This window comes from Dermacentor andersoni, chromosome 1, assembly GCF_023375885.2.
Source record: "Dermacentor andersoni chromosome 1, qqDerAnde1_hic_scaffold, whole genome shotgun sequence".
NCBI lineage: Eukaryota > Metazoa > Arthropoda > Arachnida > Ixodida > Ixodidae > Dermacentor > Dermacentor andersoni.
In genome coordinates, this window is record NC_092814.1 from 305,493,199 (window position 1) to 305,510,100 (window position 16,902).

The following is a 16,902-nucleotide window of genomic DNA, read 5'->3' on the forward strand; positions in this document are numbered from 1 at the left end:
TTTCTTTGTTACCAAATGCTATGAACTAGGGCAGACAAGGGGCTTGAGCTTTGTTCAACACAACTACACGAAGCCAACAAGCAAAGTAAGCTAAGGAAAGCAATGGGGGAAGAGCTTACCTGGGGTTTTAATTGACATGTAGAAATAAGGTAAAGGGAAATGAATTTGGGCGAAAAAAGAACCTGACGAATCGTCTTCAGCATTACGTGTGTGAAGCTCTACCACTTGAGCAACAGCGACTGTTGTTCTCCAATGTAATGTCATAGATATTTGCTCATACACAAGATCTGACCCTGGGAGTGTTAGCTAATGCCCCTCATTGCTGTCCTCCTGGTAGACGTAGAAAATTAATTTCGCATCCCAATGACTTTGTTGTAAGGAGGGTTTATTAAAGTTAAGCTTTCTTAGTGAACCCTCCCAGGCTTTTCCTGTCGTGGCTACTGGCTGGCTGGGTGGGTGCTGCTCCTGTTCTGCTGAATAATGCAAACCCCCACCCCCCCCCCAAAAAAGTTTAATTGTTAAAATAATGCATAAGAAATGCAAACCAATATAAGAAGTCTCATTACATAGCATGGGTGCATGAGTGCACATGCACATGCTCCAGTTTCCTTTACACCAGAGACTCGGGAATGAAATGGGCAAATTTGTGGCATTTCATAAGCCACTTCACGCAAGCTTTGCTTCACATATATTCCAAAATGTACATTGGGTCTACATCATTTTTGTACTTAGCGGAGAGTACTGCTCTTAAGCGCATTTCAGAGCACGACTCTGGCAGTCTGAAGCTGCGCTTGCAAACTTCCTCGTGAATTTTCACTCTGGTACCTTTCTTTCTATTCAAGCGTATTCTAGGCCGTCTGTTTTATTTTACCCGGTAGCTAATCCATGTGAATGGTTTCCTTTTAGGGTCAGAAAAAACAGTTACAAGGCTGTGGAAGTGTCGGAAGAAGCTTCCCGATGGTTCAGGAACTTCCTCAATTGTGACAGCATTCGACTCGTCAGAATTGTTTTGGACAAGGAGACCATTGATCGAGGAAGGGATGGTAGTGCTTCGGTAATGTATTTATTTATGCTGGTGTGACAAGAAAAAAAGTGGAATCGTGGAAAAATCCTGCATTTTGTTGCACCTTACTATGTTAGGTAGAGTGACTGTCAACTGACCACACTTATTTAAAAATATTTGCTAATACCTTTTTTATGTAGCATTTAATGTCCCGTAACTGGGGGGCACAATGGGTCACAATAGATGCTATAGTGGAGGGCTCCATGTTAATTTAGACCACCCGGAGTTCCTTAAGATGCACTTAATTCAAATTACAGAAGTGTTTTTGCATTTTTCCCTTGTCAAAATGCGGCCGCTGTGATCGGGAATCCAACCCATGACCTTGTGCTCAGCAGCAAAATGCACTGTGCCACCTTTGTGGGTACCACGCTTTCAGATGTGTTTGCTGTTCATCCTCCTTGTCTTTGAGGGACCCCTTCATAATTGGACATCTTTCCAGGTTTTCCTACAATGCATTAAAGGGACACTAATGTGCACCACCAAATCTGTTTATGGGGATGAAATGTCTGTTCAAGGCTCTGTTTGCAATTATTTGACAGAAAGAGGTTGCTTACTAGTGGAGGAAATGACGGCCAAATGTTCCCTTTCTGAATTTCGTGCTTGAACAGCACCATAGATATGTTGTTGTGACATCATGGATTTCAATTTATTTTTGCCTGTTAGAGTAATTTGGATAGAATGAGCCATGCTTCTAGCTCAAAGCTCTGCTGCTTCGGCACAATTCTTTAAGTAGTCGCTATAAAATATGATGTACTTAATTACTTGTGCTCTCATTGAATTGAGGCATCACACCGTGCGTCGACAGGGATCCATTAAAGAAAAAAAAATAACTTTGTGTCAGTACTGCTCTATTAAGCTGTTATAATGACTCACATATATTACACTTTTCCTTCACTTGATGTTAAGCTTTTGCTGCACTTTTTCTTCAGTTGATGTTAAGCTGTTGCCATAGCAGTTACCATTGCTCCTTGCATGTACTTGGAGCTCTTTGCGATACTTTCCATCATGTTAGGCTGTTGTTTATCCCTCTTCACTGGTAATTGTTGCATCAGTTTCAAGTTTGCGTCATTTGATTCTCCTTCTTCCTGAGCAGTAATTTTTTGAGCAGAAATTTTTATTGCCTTGATTTCAGGTGGCCTTCCAAGATAAGTCATCATTTCAGGTCCTCTCAAAGGCATCACTGGATGAGCTAGTGTCGAGGCTGCCTCCAGGTAGCAACATCAGGCAGCGCAATTTTCGGCCCTCACTTTTTGTTGAAGGCTGTAAAGCCCATTCAGAGGTAATTGTGGAGACAAGGGCTAGGGTGTTTGCCGCCACATGACAAATGGCCCTCTCGTTTTGCCCCTTTGTAGGACCACTGGTTGCGCTACAGGATTGGAGAGGCAGAGATGGCTTTCTTGGAGCGCACAAGAAGGTAATGCACTGTTTCTGGATAAAAGACATATTGGAAACTTCAACTGCACCACCAAAATGACGTATCAGCTCAGATGTGAAGTAGACTGTTTTTATGTGAGGCGTTTCACATAATTGAGAGCATACTTTAAGAAAAAGTGTTGTATTGTAGACAGACGAAGCTGACTGTATTGTTTGCAACTGTCTTGAGCTATTTTAAATAAGCTTTTAGTACAGAAGGGTTAGCAGTTAGTGCTCTCTTCTCTCTTCTGTCTCCTCTGCTGTCCTTCCGCTGTTATACAAACTGTAAAGAAAGTTTTAGTGCACTTATTTAGCCAGATAATTATGAATTGTGAAGAATTTTAAATATTCATATTATGGCGTAAGTTGGACTTGATACAATTGCGGAGCATGTTCAGGAACACTCGGTGCACCTGTTTCCATTAATGAGCTATCTCTCACGAAAATATTTGCCGAGTGGGAGAAGCTCTGCAGAAAACCTGCATAACAAAACAAAACAGTAGACTGCATTGTGGATTTGCGCATCTGGAATGTAGAGACCTCAAGCATTTTCCAAAGTATGAAGCCTGCCTTCAGGTTACGAGGAAGCTTGTGGCACTGTCATTCAGCGTATAGGCCAGGCAGCCATGTCAGCTTCATCGTTTTCAACATGGTGCACCGCTCTTGCAACTGATCATAAACGTGACGCTGAAATGTGCTTTAAATTCTTTTGTCACTTCCTTCTTGGCCGGCATATGGGTGTCGTTCATGAAAAGTACATTTTAGATGCACAGGGCACTACAGATGTGCAAACGCATTGCGGCCTCCTTTTTACGTACTTCATAGACTCGCCGCCAAGTCTGGAAAAAGAGAAGTGCGCAATGAACAACTCCATGTAAACAACTGCATTGAGCGTTTCTGGAAATTTTCTGCAACCTTCATGAATATAACTTGTGCCTTAAAATGAGCATTCGACGTATTGCTTGGTTGACTCTAACTAGCTAAATTTACTACAAAAATTACTGTTTCCCTGTACAAGAAAGTGGATGGGGAAACGGCGCCGCTCAATTGGTTAGAGCATCGCACGTGTAATGCGAAGACGTGGGATCATTCCCTACCTGCGGCAAGTTGTTTTTTCATCCACTTTCATTGCCATTAATTTATAATTTCTTTAATTCAATTAGTAAGTGCAAGTAATCTTCCCTATATTGTCCTTGGTGTCTTTGCTCATTGGCTTCTCATGATACAATTAATAAAAATGACTGAGTAGCTTGAAAAATCTGGGAGCAATATGCAGTTTGGCTGACCGGTCAACAGTGTGCCATGTCTATGTTAAAGCTTGGTTTTAGTTGCATAGAACATCCTACATGTGGCTAAAGGAGATTAAAAGTGCTACAGGCCTAGAAACTGTTACGCCTTTCAGTCTTGGATTCTTTCAGAAGTGATGCACCCTCAGGCGTAAATTTTTTTTCTTGGATATTATAAGACAAACACAACAGTTTATTTCTGTTATGCAGTAGTGAAAAAAATGACATGGATAATGGCAAATAGTCTCTTGAGATAGTCCTCACATTCCTATATGACAAAAGGAATAAAAACCCACAGCATAAAATAAAAACCGCAGAAGACTGAAAAGCACTATTGATTCGGTATGAGATTGCTGTACGTAAGTCGGCTGTTATTAAGTACAGAATACTTATTGCTTAAAATTGCAGTTTGTATATTATTAGGCTTTTGCACTTTATTCTATGCATATTACGAAGTAAAAAAAAGTCCACACTAATGAGTGACGCTACCTTCATGTTAACAAGTGGAGCGGCAGAGCTGTTCAGTGCATCACGGCGTGTGTGAGGGCTGTTGTAATGCGCGTGAGTTTGTGACTTAGTACCCAGAGTACTGTGGTCTCTGAGATGCAAAATGCCATCGACGAATTGTGTCATGAAGGGGTGCCATCACTGCAGTAATAGCACTACTGGCATATCCTTCCACTTAGCTTGGCTTAGCTAAAAAAAAGCCTGGCGCATGCAGCCAGCAAAAGCACAGCCTTTGAGATCAGTTCGTTACTTGGAGGGGTTGCTCACTGGGGTGTAGCTTCAAACGCCACCTATTATTGTAAAAGTAATTAAACGCTCTAGGAAATATTAACCGCAGGAACATTGGCTTGATACAGAAAACATTACTTTCTTACAGCCGGTGTATAATCTTGATTGCACTCACCTATTACTGCTTCCAGCATGTTTCTTGAGCATGACTACATCCTCAGTGCAGACCAGAGAATTCTGATAAAAAATGTTCCACAGCGTTTCATGCATTAGCACTGTATGATTGGACACTCGCCAGTAAGCTTTCTGTAGCACTAAAAAAACGGGTACCATAAAAATGAGCTGTCAGTCCCTTTAAATAAATGGATGCAGTCCTTCATCAAGAAGCTGCACAAGTGGCCTGTTGAACTTATTGTTCATAATTAACTGTGCATACCCTGTAGTCTGTCAGTATCCCGGCACCTCCAAGCACATTCTTTTTTGTGGCCTTTGTCCCTGGACACAGCTACGTCTCTTTGTAATTGCTTAAAGTACCAAAAATGTAGGTTTTTCTCAAGAACTCAACCTCGATTTCAAGCACTTGAGTGCATTAGAGTGGAGCCATAAGCTTCTGCTGTGTACTGCGCAAAAGCCCACAAGTGTTTTGCTAAGCAGCTTGTTGGGTGTTGGCTAGAGGGAACCGTGTGCTTAACACAGGGGATTGTCTCGATGTAGCTGGCAGAAAATATTCTGGAGAGAAATGGAACACTTCCAGAGGTGTTTTGTACGATGATCATATGAGAGCAGACACAATAGACCTTGGAAAGCTTTAAAATGGTGTTGCTCTAGAGTACTTGACACATGTCAGGGGAAAGCATGGCAGAAATAGTGTTAACGGTAACCAGAAAAAAGGAAGTCATGCAGTCGAACCCACTTATAACGATACCAACAAAGTGCAGTATTGTGAAGGACTACAAAGACAGTAAAAAAGTGTGCAACTTGGTGAAGAAGTACGGACTGTCGCAACCAACAGTGTTGACAATCATCCACTCGGCAGACAAGTTGGGCAAAGAAAACTGGTCGATAGACAACGGGCGCAAACGCGCTCGACAAGGTGCTTATAAGGAGGTGGAAGCGGCCCTCTATGAGTGGTTTCTTGGTGCCCGTGCCGTGAACTTGCCCATCACCAGGCCAATTCTGGCCACAAAGGCGAAGCAGTTTGCCCTGCTCATCAAAAATGTGGACTTCCAGCCAGGTGGCAGCTGGGTACAATGCTTCAAAGAGAGGCACGGCACTGTTTACAAAGCCGTCGTCAGTGAGGGGGCTTCGCTTGACATGGAGGAGAAGCAGAAGTGGGTGGCGGAAATGCTGCCCCGCACCCTTGACAACTGTTTTGACACAGACATATATAATGGTGACGAAGCAGGACTGTTTTGTGAGGTGTTGCTGCCCAAGTCACATTCATTCAAAGCAGACACGTGTAAGGGCGGTAAAAACAGCAAGTTGTCTCTCGCTGTATTTTTTTTGTGCCAACATGGGCAGGAGAGACAGATGCCCCACACTTGTCATTAGGAATTGAAAAAAATCCCCGCTGCTTTTGTGGTGCTGCTAGGATACCGGTACACTACTGTCACGACCGCAAGGCATGAATGAGGCAAGAACTTTTTCGTGAATGGCTTTTGGAGTTTGATCACCATATCGAGCATTCTAAGAGGAAGGTAGTGCTCACCCTAGATAATTGTGGTGCCCACCACTCCATGCCGACACTCTTAAAGAAATGTACACCCTTTGGGTCGTATCTTGCCACACAACAATAATAGTCATCTGTCTTGCTTGTGTTTCCTTTCTTGAAAACTCTGCACTCGCTACTTTTCTGTCAAGACTGCTCTGTCATGTTGATAATGCGCACGCCGTTTGTGACTTGGAAGTACCGGGCTCGCAGCCTTCAAGAAATCAAATGCGGACAAGACAGATGAAGACTATTGTTGTGTTGCAAGATACGACTCGTAATTTTGTTTAAGGGTGTAAGCTCTGAAGGGTGGAAATTTTTTTCCTGCTGCCAAATACGACGGATGTCGGCAAGCTTTGCGCAAAGCAAGTAAGGCTGATGGACGTAGGGTTTTCTCATACAAACCAGTGAGAAGTACGTGGCGAGATGCTTGTGGTGATCTCACCCAGTGTGTCTTCTGGATTTCTCAAGCTGAGAGGCTGTTGCGCCAACCTTCTCACACTTCTTAAAAATTTTAGCCCTTTTGGGGCCACCAAAGCGATGCCTTGGCGGAGCTCGCATGTCACTTGCCGCCCGTAACCCCTCTTTGCAGTTGTTATACAGCAGTACCATTCTTGAACGCCGACAGCCACAGCTTGTTACATGCAATTGGAGCGTGCAGGAAACAGGGTTAAACAGTTAACCCTTTGAGGGTCGAATTATTTTGAAAAAAACTTTCCCAGGTGGTCAAATTACTTTATTGCGGATCTTGAATGTACAAAATGTATAAAGTCGGTAATAAATAGTAAAAATAAATTAGGAACAGTATTTTGGTGTCGGCATCACTCAGAACTGCAAAATGTTCAATAGTATTTCAGAGTATGGTTCTCCTTGAAACACGGTTCTACGCACAGTGCCTTAGCGCAGTCTGCACACCTAAAATGGGTGTCTGTTCTCCTCTTGGAGCGACGAGTTGTGTTTGATTTGATTTGATTTATTGATTTCCATTTACACACACACACGTGTACAGAGGAGTGGTAAATGGAGGTGGATGAGGGAAAAAAGCCGCACAGATGCGGCTTGAGGTACACATGGCATCTTCTCTGTGTGAGGCTGCCTTGGGCAGAGGTCTGAGGCATCCTCTCGTGTAAGCGCATTGCCGCAGAGAGCGAGAATACCTCGTGAGCGGTGGTGATAAACAAGCTAAGAGCAGCGCCAATCAAGATAGAAATCAACTTCTGCCACCCCTGCAAGAGAGTACTGACAAAGAGAAAAATGACGTTTCGCGCGCCTCCATTGCGATCACGCAGCGAAACCAAAACCGCAAAAGGGGTGTTGCCGCAATCTGCGCGACGCGCTGAAGCTAGAATTCTGTTTATCTCCCCAAGAAGGTAGCGCAAATTTCAAACGCTTCTTATAAGTCCTAAGAGGTGGCAGCACCTCCCAGTGAGCACGCATTGTCATTATGGCACGAAATTTCAAACGGAGGGTCGAAATCGTACCCGTACGGCAAAGACCTTGCGGGACAGAAAACCGCCGCCGTACATGTACGGCAAAAACCTTCAAAGGGTTAAATGAGTCAACACAATCAGCAGCTGGATGGAGGAAGGTGGTGGGGAGGGGCACTGGCCTCTCCGCCACTAGTTTTCTCACAGCAGGTCTGCCATCCCCCTATTTTGCTTTTTTTTTAGTGCAACCTGGTTATAACAATTATTGGTTATAACAATGACAGTTTCAATGGCACTGGAATATTTTTATAAGTGGGTTCAACTGTGAACCTTGTTTCTTTAACTTACTTGAGCAAAAGGTGTTGGCAGCAAGTGAGAGTGTGCCCTAATTAGGGTTGTAATAAGTGGGCATGACTGTAAAGAAGTACAATTGAGGATATACAAATCTTGATGGCTTGTTTCCCTGCAACGTTCTGTATAAGAGTTTCAATACATTTATTGCCTTGGTAGCCTCAGCAGAACTGAATGACTGAATCATCAGGGTATATGCCAATATCTGATCGGTAAGCATGTCTAGCACTTGTGGTTGCCACATAAATTATGTTTGGTGAATCACAAATGTGATATTTTATTCTAACGTCCTGTTGCACATTCAGGTTTTTTGTGTGAAATGGCATTGCTAATAGTGGTGCACCATTACCAGATGTGTAATGACTACAGTTGACCAAGACACTGGTATCAAGACGGGGAAGGAACCACTTGTGACATTGAGAAAGTAAGTGCAAGAAGTGGTGTGCTTTATCGAAATCTGACCTTCATGTGACCATGGTCTTGCTTTGCAGGTACAGAGTTGACAGGTCCAAGCTAGGGCTTGAAAGGTACGAGTCTCACCCATTGCTTGGCATCGGCTCAATCCACATTAAAGATGGCAGAATTGCACCTGGAGATGAGATCTGCGCTATAATAGCCCCAAATCCACTTCTGTAAGAAGGGTATAATTTTGGGCCAGTTGATGATGCATATTTGACTACGGTGAAGTGCGACAGACTGGACAAAGCAAGGGTGAGACAGACGGGACAAACGCTTGTACCATCTGTCTCGCTTAACTTCAAGAAGAGATGGGTGCATTATGCCTGTGTTAAAGACTTACTGGCAGCCAATGCAATTCCTGGTGCAGGGCATTCACTTGTATTTGAGCTTTTCTTGACACTAACTGAATTGTTTTATATGCCTTGTCTGTGTCAGGATTTTGTTCTCAACTGTGTTGTCATGGCAGTTCATCAGGTTCCCTGTAATTAAAGTAAATAACTCTTCTGCTCTCTAATCTGGTTGCTGTCAGCATTTCAATTTTATCAGCTTCATTACCTATGACTGCATTATTATCAAGCGACACAATAAGGGTTGGCTGTAACTGAAAAACATGAGTGCATTTTGGTACCATGTAAGTGTTCAACTGATTATCAGACAGGATACTTCGATATTGTTAATGTGTTTGTAAGAGAGTTGCCCTGTACATTATATAAGAGATGTTCCTGTCCTGCAACTGGGTATAGTTAGGCTTTGACAAACTTCTCCAAACACAATCTTTGTCAATGATTTTCACATTCTTGTGTAACAAAAGTATAACTAGGCAGTTTACGGATGCTGTTACAAAAAAGATTTGTTGACTGTTATCCCTGTATTCAAAGCAAGACATTCCGCTGATTTATGCTCTGGTTTCTGTCAGTGCCCATTCACACTTTGAGTATGCCGATACAGTGACAGTTTTAAGTAATGGTTCACGCTGTTTGTAATAACTCCTAGAATTAATATGCGAGTGTAAAATCAACACTGGTATTCATTGTGCTCGAGCAACGTATGTTTGCTTATGTGCAGCCCTATGTGCTATAAACGAGATGCGATGTAGCAGCGTGTGATGTTCAGAGGCTGGCAGCACGATGTCAAATAGGCAGCGAGTCAGATTTGGAGGTCCAATTTGTACTCGTGGTACTGGTAGTCGCTGCATGTAGCCACGAAGGGGCTTGCTCCACTTGAAGATATGGTAGCCCACTGTGTTCACCGTGAGCAGTGTGATAGCCATAGAGGTTGCCTTGGTCATCAGGCCAGCTGTCATCTGCGTTATGCAATGAAGATTGTTGAAGCTGTTCCACGCATGCGCAATGAAGGATTTTTCTACACAAGCATCCTCCAGATTAAATTGCCACTGCCATAGATCGTTGTGAAATTGCGACGAATTGTTTTGAAGGGCTGTTGTGAATAACACAAGAGACACAGTCGCTTTATGTTGAGACGTTTCAAGTATGGGCTCTTATATAGTCACGTATATCAGCCATTCAAAGGATGAATGCTTTACTGTGACATATGTGTCCCCGAGGTTCAGCTGACAGTATTCTAAAATTTTTCGTTGCTTTTTTGCGCAAGGGTTTGATATATGAAAGGCATTTCTTTTAAATGTGGTTCAATAAGTTAGAATGATAGCATGTACAAGGTGTGCATGACCTTTACCCTAACTCAAGAACTATGGTGGCTTGTGTAGTCTGGCATATATTGCAGTTTTGGGCTTTTACTAGAGAATGCAAAAAGAAAATACCAATACGTGCCAGCCTACCGTTTCTGGTCCATATGTTCATGATAGCTTTATTGAGCATGTTGAGCCTATTGATACTGGTTTTATATATTGAACCACCTGACATTTACATGTACAAATACTATACCCAAGCTTATTTTGGAAATGCTTACATTAAAGCACTTACATAACGTTGCATTTTACAAGAGCAATTTGTTGCTTACCAGGCTCTTACAGAACAATATATATATATATATTTTTTTTCATTTTTGTATTGAGACCGTAATGTTATTGTTCTGCATTTATGATGTAACCATTGAAGTAGGTGTTGCAGTTTATGCTTGTTATTTTTAGAAATACTTTCGGATGCTTACAAAATGTTTTTTGTGCAATAAGTACCAATCGTTAATACTAGAATTTGTAAACACTCGACAGTGTAATATCAATGAATGATACCAAGATGTATGAAAGCATTTATATTTTTGTCTTGATGTGTAGGGATACTACAGCACTTGTGTTATGCATTGATGTGTGTAACCAATAAAGTTTTCCCACCATTTAAGCAGCATAATTATCTACTCCTTTAGCTGTCTACTAGTATTTTAGATCTCTTCTTCATACTGTATGTACTCCTTTGAACATGCCATTGCAGCATAGAGCATTCAGGAGTGCTCCGGACTTGTTTACGCTATCCACAAACATGTTCTCCTCTTGCATGCTAATTTAGCTTAGTGGATTGGAATTGTTTTACAGATCAGCAAATATGGCTTGTATGTTTCTCTTTGTGGAAGAAATAATTGGGTGTTAAAGGGGCTTTGCATTGCACTTTAACATAAGTGTCAATTTTCTGGTATTAAAAAGGCTCACTTCATGAATATTTTCCTACAGAAGATTTTCCTGTACGAGTGGAGCGATCAGCAATGCAATTTCATTAGGCCATGCAGGCATGCCTCTGGCATGCCTGTGTGGCATTCCCGTTTTTGTCATTCTTGCTGTGCTTGTACATGTGTTGGTTTTCCGACATGGAGTGACTACTGTACTGCTCCGCACTAGGCTTTGAAACTGGCACGACTTTCAAGGTTTCCCCTTCATCCCGTCTAATCTTGGAGGCCATAGTATATGGCGTAGTCGTTTAAGCACTGTCTTCTCGGTCATGCAGCTTTTTAATATTTTGGCCCTGCCATGCCATGGCATCTAAAGAAATTGAACGAGTAGCTGAGGGGCTTAGTGGTTAATTGCAGTAAGCTGCACAAAAAGTGGCTCAGATTTTGAGGGGTTGATGGAAAGGGCAAAATTGTAGGCTTCCTGGTCCATGTTTGGATTGAGATGCCTTCTTGCACCTCATCCCCAGCTCACATCCGTGGACCATCTGCCATGCTTAATCCATGGGAACCGCCACCCTGGCGGGAATGTGGCAGACATGGCTAGCAAGCAGGAGCTCCTTTTCCGCACATACCATGGCTATCATTCCCGGGCTCAAGTTGTGTGCAATTGCACTTCACCAAGATGCACCCCGATTGGCCTCCACGTGACCAACCTCCGGGCACCGTCTCAACCCTGAGCTTGGAGCCACCGAGTGCTTGAGCAGTTTGAGCCTCCTGAGCCCTTCCATGCCACAACAGATTCTCTGCAGGCCTGCTGCGAGTTGGATGTGGGACCCTTGCTCCTGCGACTTCTTCAGCTTCAACTCCTATCTGGTCAGCCTAGTGCAGTGACCGCATGTACTCGATCGGGCTTGACAGAGCCTTTTCTCATACGCTGCAACTGTTGTACTGTGGTGTATCTGAAGTTACTGAATCCCACATTGTTTTCACAATCAGACTCTGCAGCTTCGTTTGTACCTTGTAGCAGAGTTGATGGGCCCAGCAGTAACATACTTTGTGTGCTGTGCAGGAGCATTGTCCTTTTCTGACCACTACACAGCCAGACTATGTCAGTGCCTGTGGCAATGTGGAGATTGGCTTCTACGAGGCTTAACTAGCAAGCAACAATCAGACAAGGGCATGACGCTCCTCTACTCTGCAGTACATAAAGGATGATATGTCTAAGTTCTCTGGCTTTCTGACGCAGTGCAGAGATGACTTCATAACCAGATCACCAACAAACCTATTTATTGACCGCCAAAGACACCACAGTATGTCAGCTGCAGTTCAGACTCTTGCAAGATGCTATGCTATGCTAGTTGGCGACGTTGACGTAGGCGCTCTGGTGGTTCGGGTCTCCCTCCAACGCCAGTCGTAGCAAAGCTTCCACGTCCTCCTTGATGGCTGCCAGTTTCTCGACGGCAGTAGGTGGCCCTGTGCCTCTCGCCCCTTGACACTGGAAGGTTCCGTCAGAGAACTGCCGATTGTGGTCGACCAAAACGTTACGAACGATGAAGCGCTGACACTTGGCACACGTCACTTCGTCGAAGTCGCATTCGGCCAGACGACTCCTCAACTCGCACAGTGTCCCGGTGAAGCCGCACTTTGGACTGCGTGCCACGCATAGAACGCGACGCTGTTCCACGTTGCACTGCGAGACGTTCAAAGTCACAATGTTGGCGTCAGAGAACGTCGAGCCGTCGAAAGGGCACTGTGGGCACATCGCTTCGTTTTCGATCTGGCCTTTGCAGAGCTTGCAGAACACGTGACCACAAGGCAACACCAGAGTACAGGAAGGCACCAGACCACAGATGCAGCACACACGAGTGGCGGGCATAGGCTCGATGAAAGCGAAGCGCCGCCGTTCGAGATAGTCGTCGAAGTCTGTCAGTGTGTACTCGCAGGTCGCCATACTCGGGTAGTGCTAGTTCGCAAACACAAAATCCCAGCGAAAAATACTCAAGCAGCCCGTAAATGGTGACTGAAGCTCAATGGTCATGCAGCAACACAATGTAGGGTGCGTTTGGGCCGTTTTTATTTCACTGCTTGGTTATTGTTACCGGCGGAATCGGAAGATAAAAAAAGGAAGAATGGTTGGCCTCTATCGCTTTATTCTTTTTTGTGTCTATGGGCAGTGAGTTCGCGAGAAAAAAATAACCTAGCCATCAAAGCAGTATATGCACAGTGATATATTATATTACAGAGTAGAGGCACATGCTCCATGGTGAAAAGAACAGAGCAGTGCTCAGTTACAGATGGCCGAATAACAAAGAGAGTGAAAGGAAATTTGTTCACAGTAATGTTAGAACAGAACAAAAAGTTGATGGAAGCAAATTTCGCCAAATATTGCAGAGTGCAACAGAACCAATAAAACACAACTAAATAACTGTAGAATACTACACAACAGGATGAAACCATGACACAACAACCTAATAACAGAAATGTTTGTTCTGTATTTCAACTGAGGAAAGCATTCGTTTTCCTTACTTTTTCCAGCCAGTTATTTTTTGTGATGCTTAGTGTTCTTCGTTCACATAATCGATAGTCGCAATAGACACAAGCGGAAGTGCTTCTCCTTGCTGCCGCTTGCTGGTGCTCTAAGCAGCCTCCACAGAGCCCGCGTCACGCTCTCGCGTGTTCCTTTTCATGAAGCACCACCCTGTAAAAGCGTTATTACATTTTCAAGAGGTGTCCGTGCTATTAACAGAGAATAGTGAAGAGGCAGCGGTAGAGTTACGTTCACTAGAGACAGATAGAGAGAGAGAGATGAGATAGAAAGTGAGATGGCCAAAGACAGGAGCTTAACTGAAAGACAAGCGTCCAGTTTGCTAACCTACACTGGGTGAAGGGTAAGTGGAGACATAAAAATACAAAATAAAGCTCTATGAGAAACACATGCACAGTGAGAGAGAGAGAGAGCGAAACAAAAAAGAAACAAAAATACCCGAAAAAGAAAAAAAATGCGGGAGTGGTACTTAGTCGTTCACATGAACATGGGACACACATAGGTCACTTTAACATAAGAACTTCAGTATCATTTTTACTGAGTTTTGGTGTGCCAAAGAAATAAGCCAGTGTTCCCAACTCTTCCGTTCAAAAAGCGGCTGGTTTTCATGGTGTAGCGCGGTCACGAGTGATCGTGAGTGCTTGCAGTAGCGAGAATATTGGCTAATAGCATATTCGACGGTTTCCTCGCTGCTTCAATACTTACAGGTGTACTAACACTGCCGCCAATTACAACACAGAAAGCTAAGATATTCGTAAAAGCTACACCAAACCAAAGTCTGCAGAGATCAGTTGTCTCAATTCCAGAGAGTTCAGACGGGAAGCAAAGTCGGAGAGATGTTACGCGTCCCGGTGACGCGGGCGGGCTAGCCGTAAACCTGATAAGTTCTTGTTGGACGGTGTGACATTACGCGAGAGCCTGTGAAGCTTTTTTGCTGCGTCTGTTTTTGGCAGTGAACCCGCTGTGGTTGCTTAGAGGCTATGGTGTTGGGCTGTTAAGCACAAGATCACGGGATCGAATCCCGGCCCCGGCGTCAGTATTTTGATGGGGGCAAAATGCGAAAACACCCGTTTACTTAGGTTTAGGTGAACGGTAAAGAATCCCTAGTGGTCGAAATTATCCAGGAGTCCTCCCCTACGGCGTGCCATATAATGAAATCGTGATTTTTGCACGTAAGACCCCATACTTTTTTTTCTTGACAGTGGAATAGGTTCCCAGATGTCATCTTTGTGAGCACTCCCAGTAGCCTCATCGTTGTTTCATTGTCCATTATGCGACAGTTTCGCGGATGCACTGAAGTTTGATGTCGTGTCCTTTTATTGCGCTAGAAATAAAATGCACAATTGAGGTGAACTTTCGCCGTCATCGTGGTGTTTGGTATAAAGTTCAAGTGCCATTTTTTTTTTATTTATTCAAGCGAAGCTTTCTTTGCCTATTGGCTGATGATTTCGCCTTGGTCGGTCGCTGGTCAGTCACTGGTCCGGTTCTCGCCGAGTGAGTTCCTCCTGAATCTTGTACAAAAGAAAAAAAAAAGGAAGCGCGTCCGGCGGCGGGATTATAACCTCGGCCAGACGTGCGCGCGCACCGAGTTACAATTAGGCCATAGACTTACCACTGTATTTCGCGCGCATACCGTAAGATATAAACAAATTCCTATTTCATTTCATTTCATTTATTTACTCTCAAGGCCGCACAGGCATTACAGAGAGGAGTGGCAATAGAAAAAGAAAAAAAATTGCTAATAAGGCAGCACATGATCAGAGATGGCTGACTTGAACACATCAGGATCTCTGATAGTGACGATGGAGGAGGGAAGGCAATTCCAGTCTTGACTTGTTTTCGGGATGAAGGCTTCGAGGTATACATTGCTTTTACACTGAGGCACCCCAACCTTCATTTGATGATCAATACAGAATGACAAATGGCTCGGAGGCGAAAAAAGTTTCATTTTTAGGTCATTATTAGTGTAGTATATTTGATGAAACAGGCATAAGTGGGAAATTCGACGTCTAGTAGAAAGGAGAGGTAGGTCAAGCTTTTGCTTCATGCGAGGAACGCTGGCTAAGCTATAGTAGTTAGTGAGGATAAACCTAGCTGAGCGGTTTTGGACGGATTCTAAGGACTGTGGTAACAAGCTAGTGTACGGGTCCCATATCAGTGAAGCGTGCTCAAGTTTAGAACGCACGAATGTTTTATATAGTAGTAGTTTCAACGGAACGGGAGCTAGGCGGAAATTCCGGCGAAAAAAACCAAGGGAACTGTTCGCTTTGTTAATAACATGGTGGATATGTTTCTGCCATGACAGGTTATTAGTGATATGGACGCCTAGATACTTGTAGTCGTCGACGAACTGAAGGGGCAACCGTTAAGATCGTAGCCCTGAGAATTGGACTGGTTAATCTTTCGAGACACCCTCATTGCTTTACATTTGTTAATGTTTAGTTTTATAAGCCATGTATCACACCAAGATGAAATTTTATTTAGGTCAGACTGAGTGACCATACTGATTTAGGCCCCAGAACGGAGAAGTCAGACTCATTAGAAATTATGTGGTACAAAACGCAGTCGTCTGCGAAGAGCCTTATTTTAGAAGTAACAGAATCAGACAGGTGATTAATATAAATTAGAAGAAGAGGCCCAATGACTGACCCCTGAGGAACACCGGATGTTACATTGCTTGATTTAGTCATGATCATTAACAGAAACGTACTGTGTTCTATTGTGGAACAAACATTCAATTCGCTTAAGCAAGCTACAATCAAGATGGAGTGCACTAAGTTTCAGTAATAGTAGTCGATGTGAGACGGTATCGAAAGCTTTCGCGAAGTCAAGGAAGATGCAGTCAATACCTGAAGCTCGATCTAAAGTGGAAGACAAATCATTAGTAATGGTTAATAATTGAGTCTGACAAGAATAATTTTTGTGAAAAGCATGCTGCTGTGACGCAAGAAATTTATTAGACTCTAGAAAACTAATCAGGTTGCACTAGATTATGTGCTCTAATAACTTTCATGGAATACAAGGTAAGGAGATCGGCCGGTAGTTTAAGGGGTAATGTATATCACTAGACTTGTGGACTGGAATCACCTTCGCCGTCTTCCAGTCGTCCGGAAGTGTTGAACTCTGCAAAGTCTGTGTAAAAATATATGACAAGAAAGCAGATGAATACGCTACAGTACTCTTAAGGAATTTGTAATTTGCGGTCGATTAAATTTGTAATTTACGGTTTACCTGCCGATGAGGAAAGTTTAGCTTTCTTAATCAAATTGTATGTGCCATCAAAGTCGATCGAAATCGGCTCCATCTCAGGGTACGTAAAGAAACGTGCGCCCGGT

At 43.4% G+C, this 16,902-nt stretch overlaps 1 protein-coding gene across 2 annotated transcripts in view; it reads left to right on the forward strand.

Moving 5' to 3' along the window:
• The window catches only part of LOC126547717 (mitochondrial amidoxime reducing component 2-like), a 73,232-nt gene extending 62,472 nt beyond the window's left edge, over positions 1-10,760 (forward strand). For both annotated transcript variants that reach the window (XM_072285188.1, XM_050195676.3), the window contains exons 4-8: positions 907-1,054; positions 2,196-2,342; positions 2,416-2,477; positions 8,336-8,407; positions 8,475-10,760. In XM_072285188.1, the coding sequence (XP_072141289.1) occupies positions 907-1,054; positions 2,196-2,342; positions 2,416-2,477; positions 8,336-8,407; positions 8,475-8,619 (574 nt within the window). In that variant the 3' untranslated portion in view covers positions 8,620-10,760. The remainder of the gene's footprint in view (positions 1-906; positions 1,055-2,195; positions 2,343-2,415; positions 2,478-8,335; positions 8,408-8,474) is intronic.
• The last annotated feature ends 6,142 nt before the right edge of the window (positions 10,761-16,902 follow it).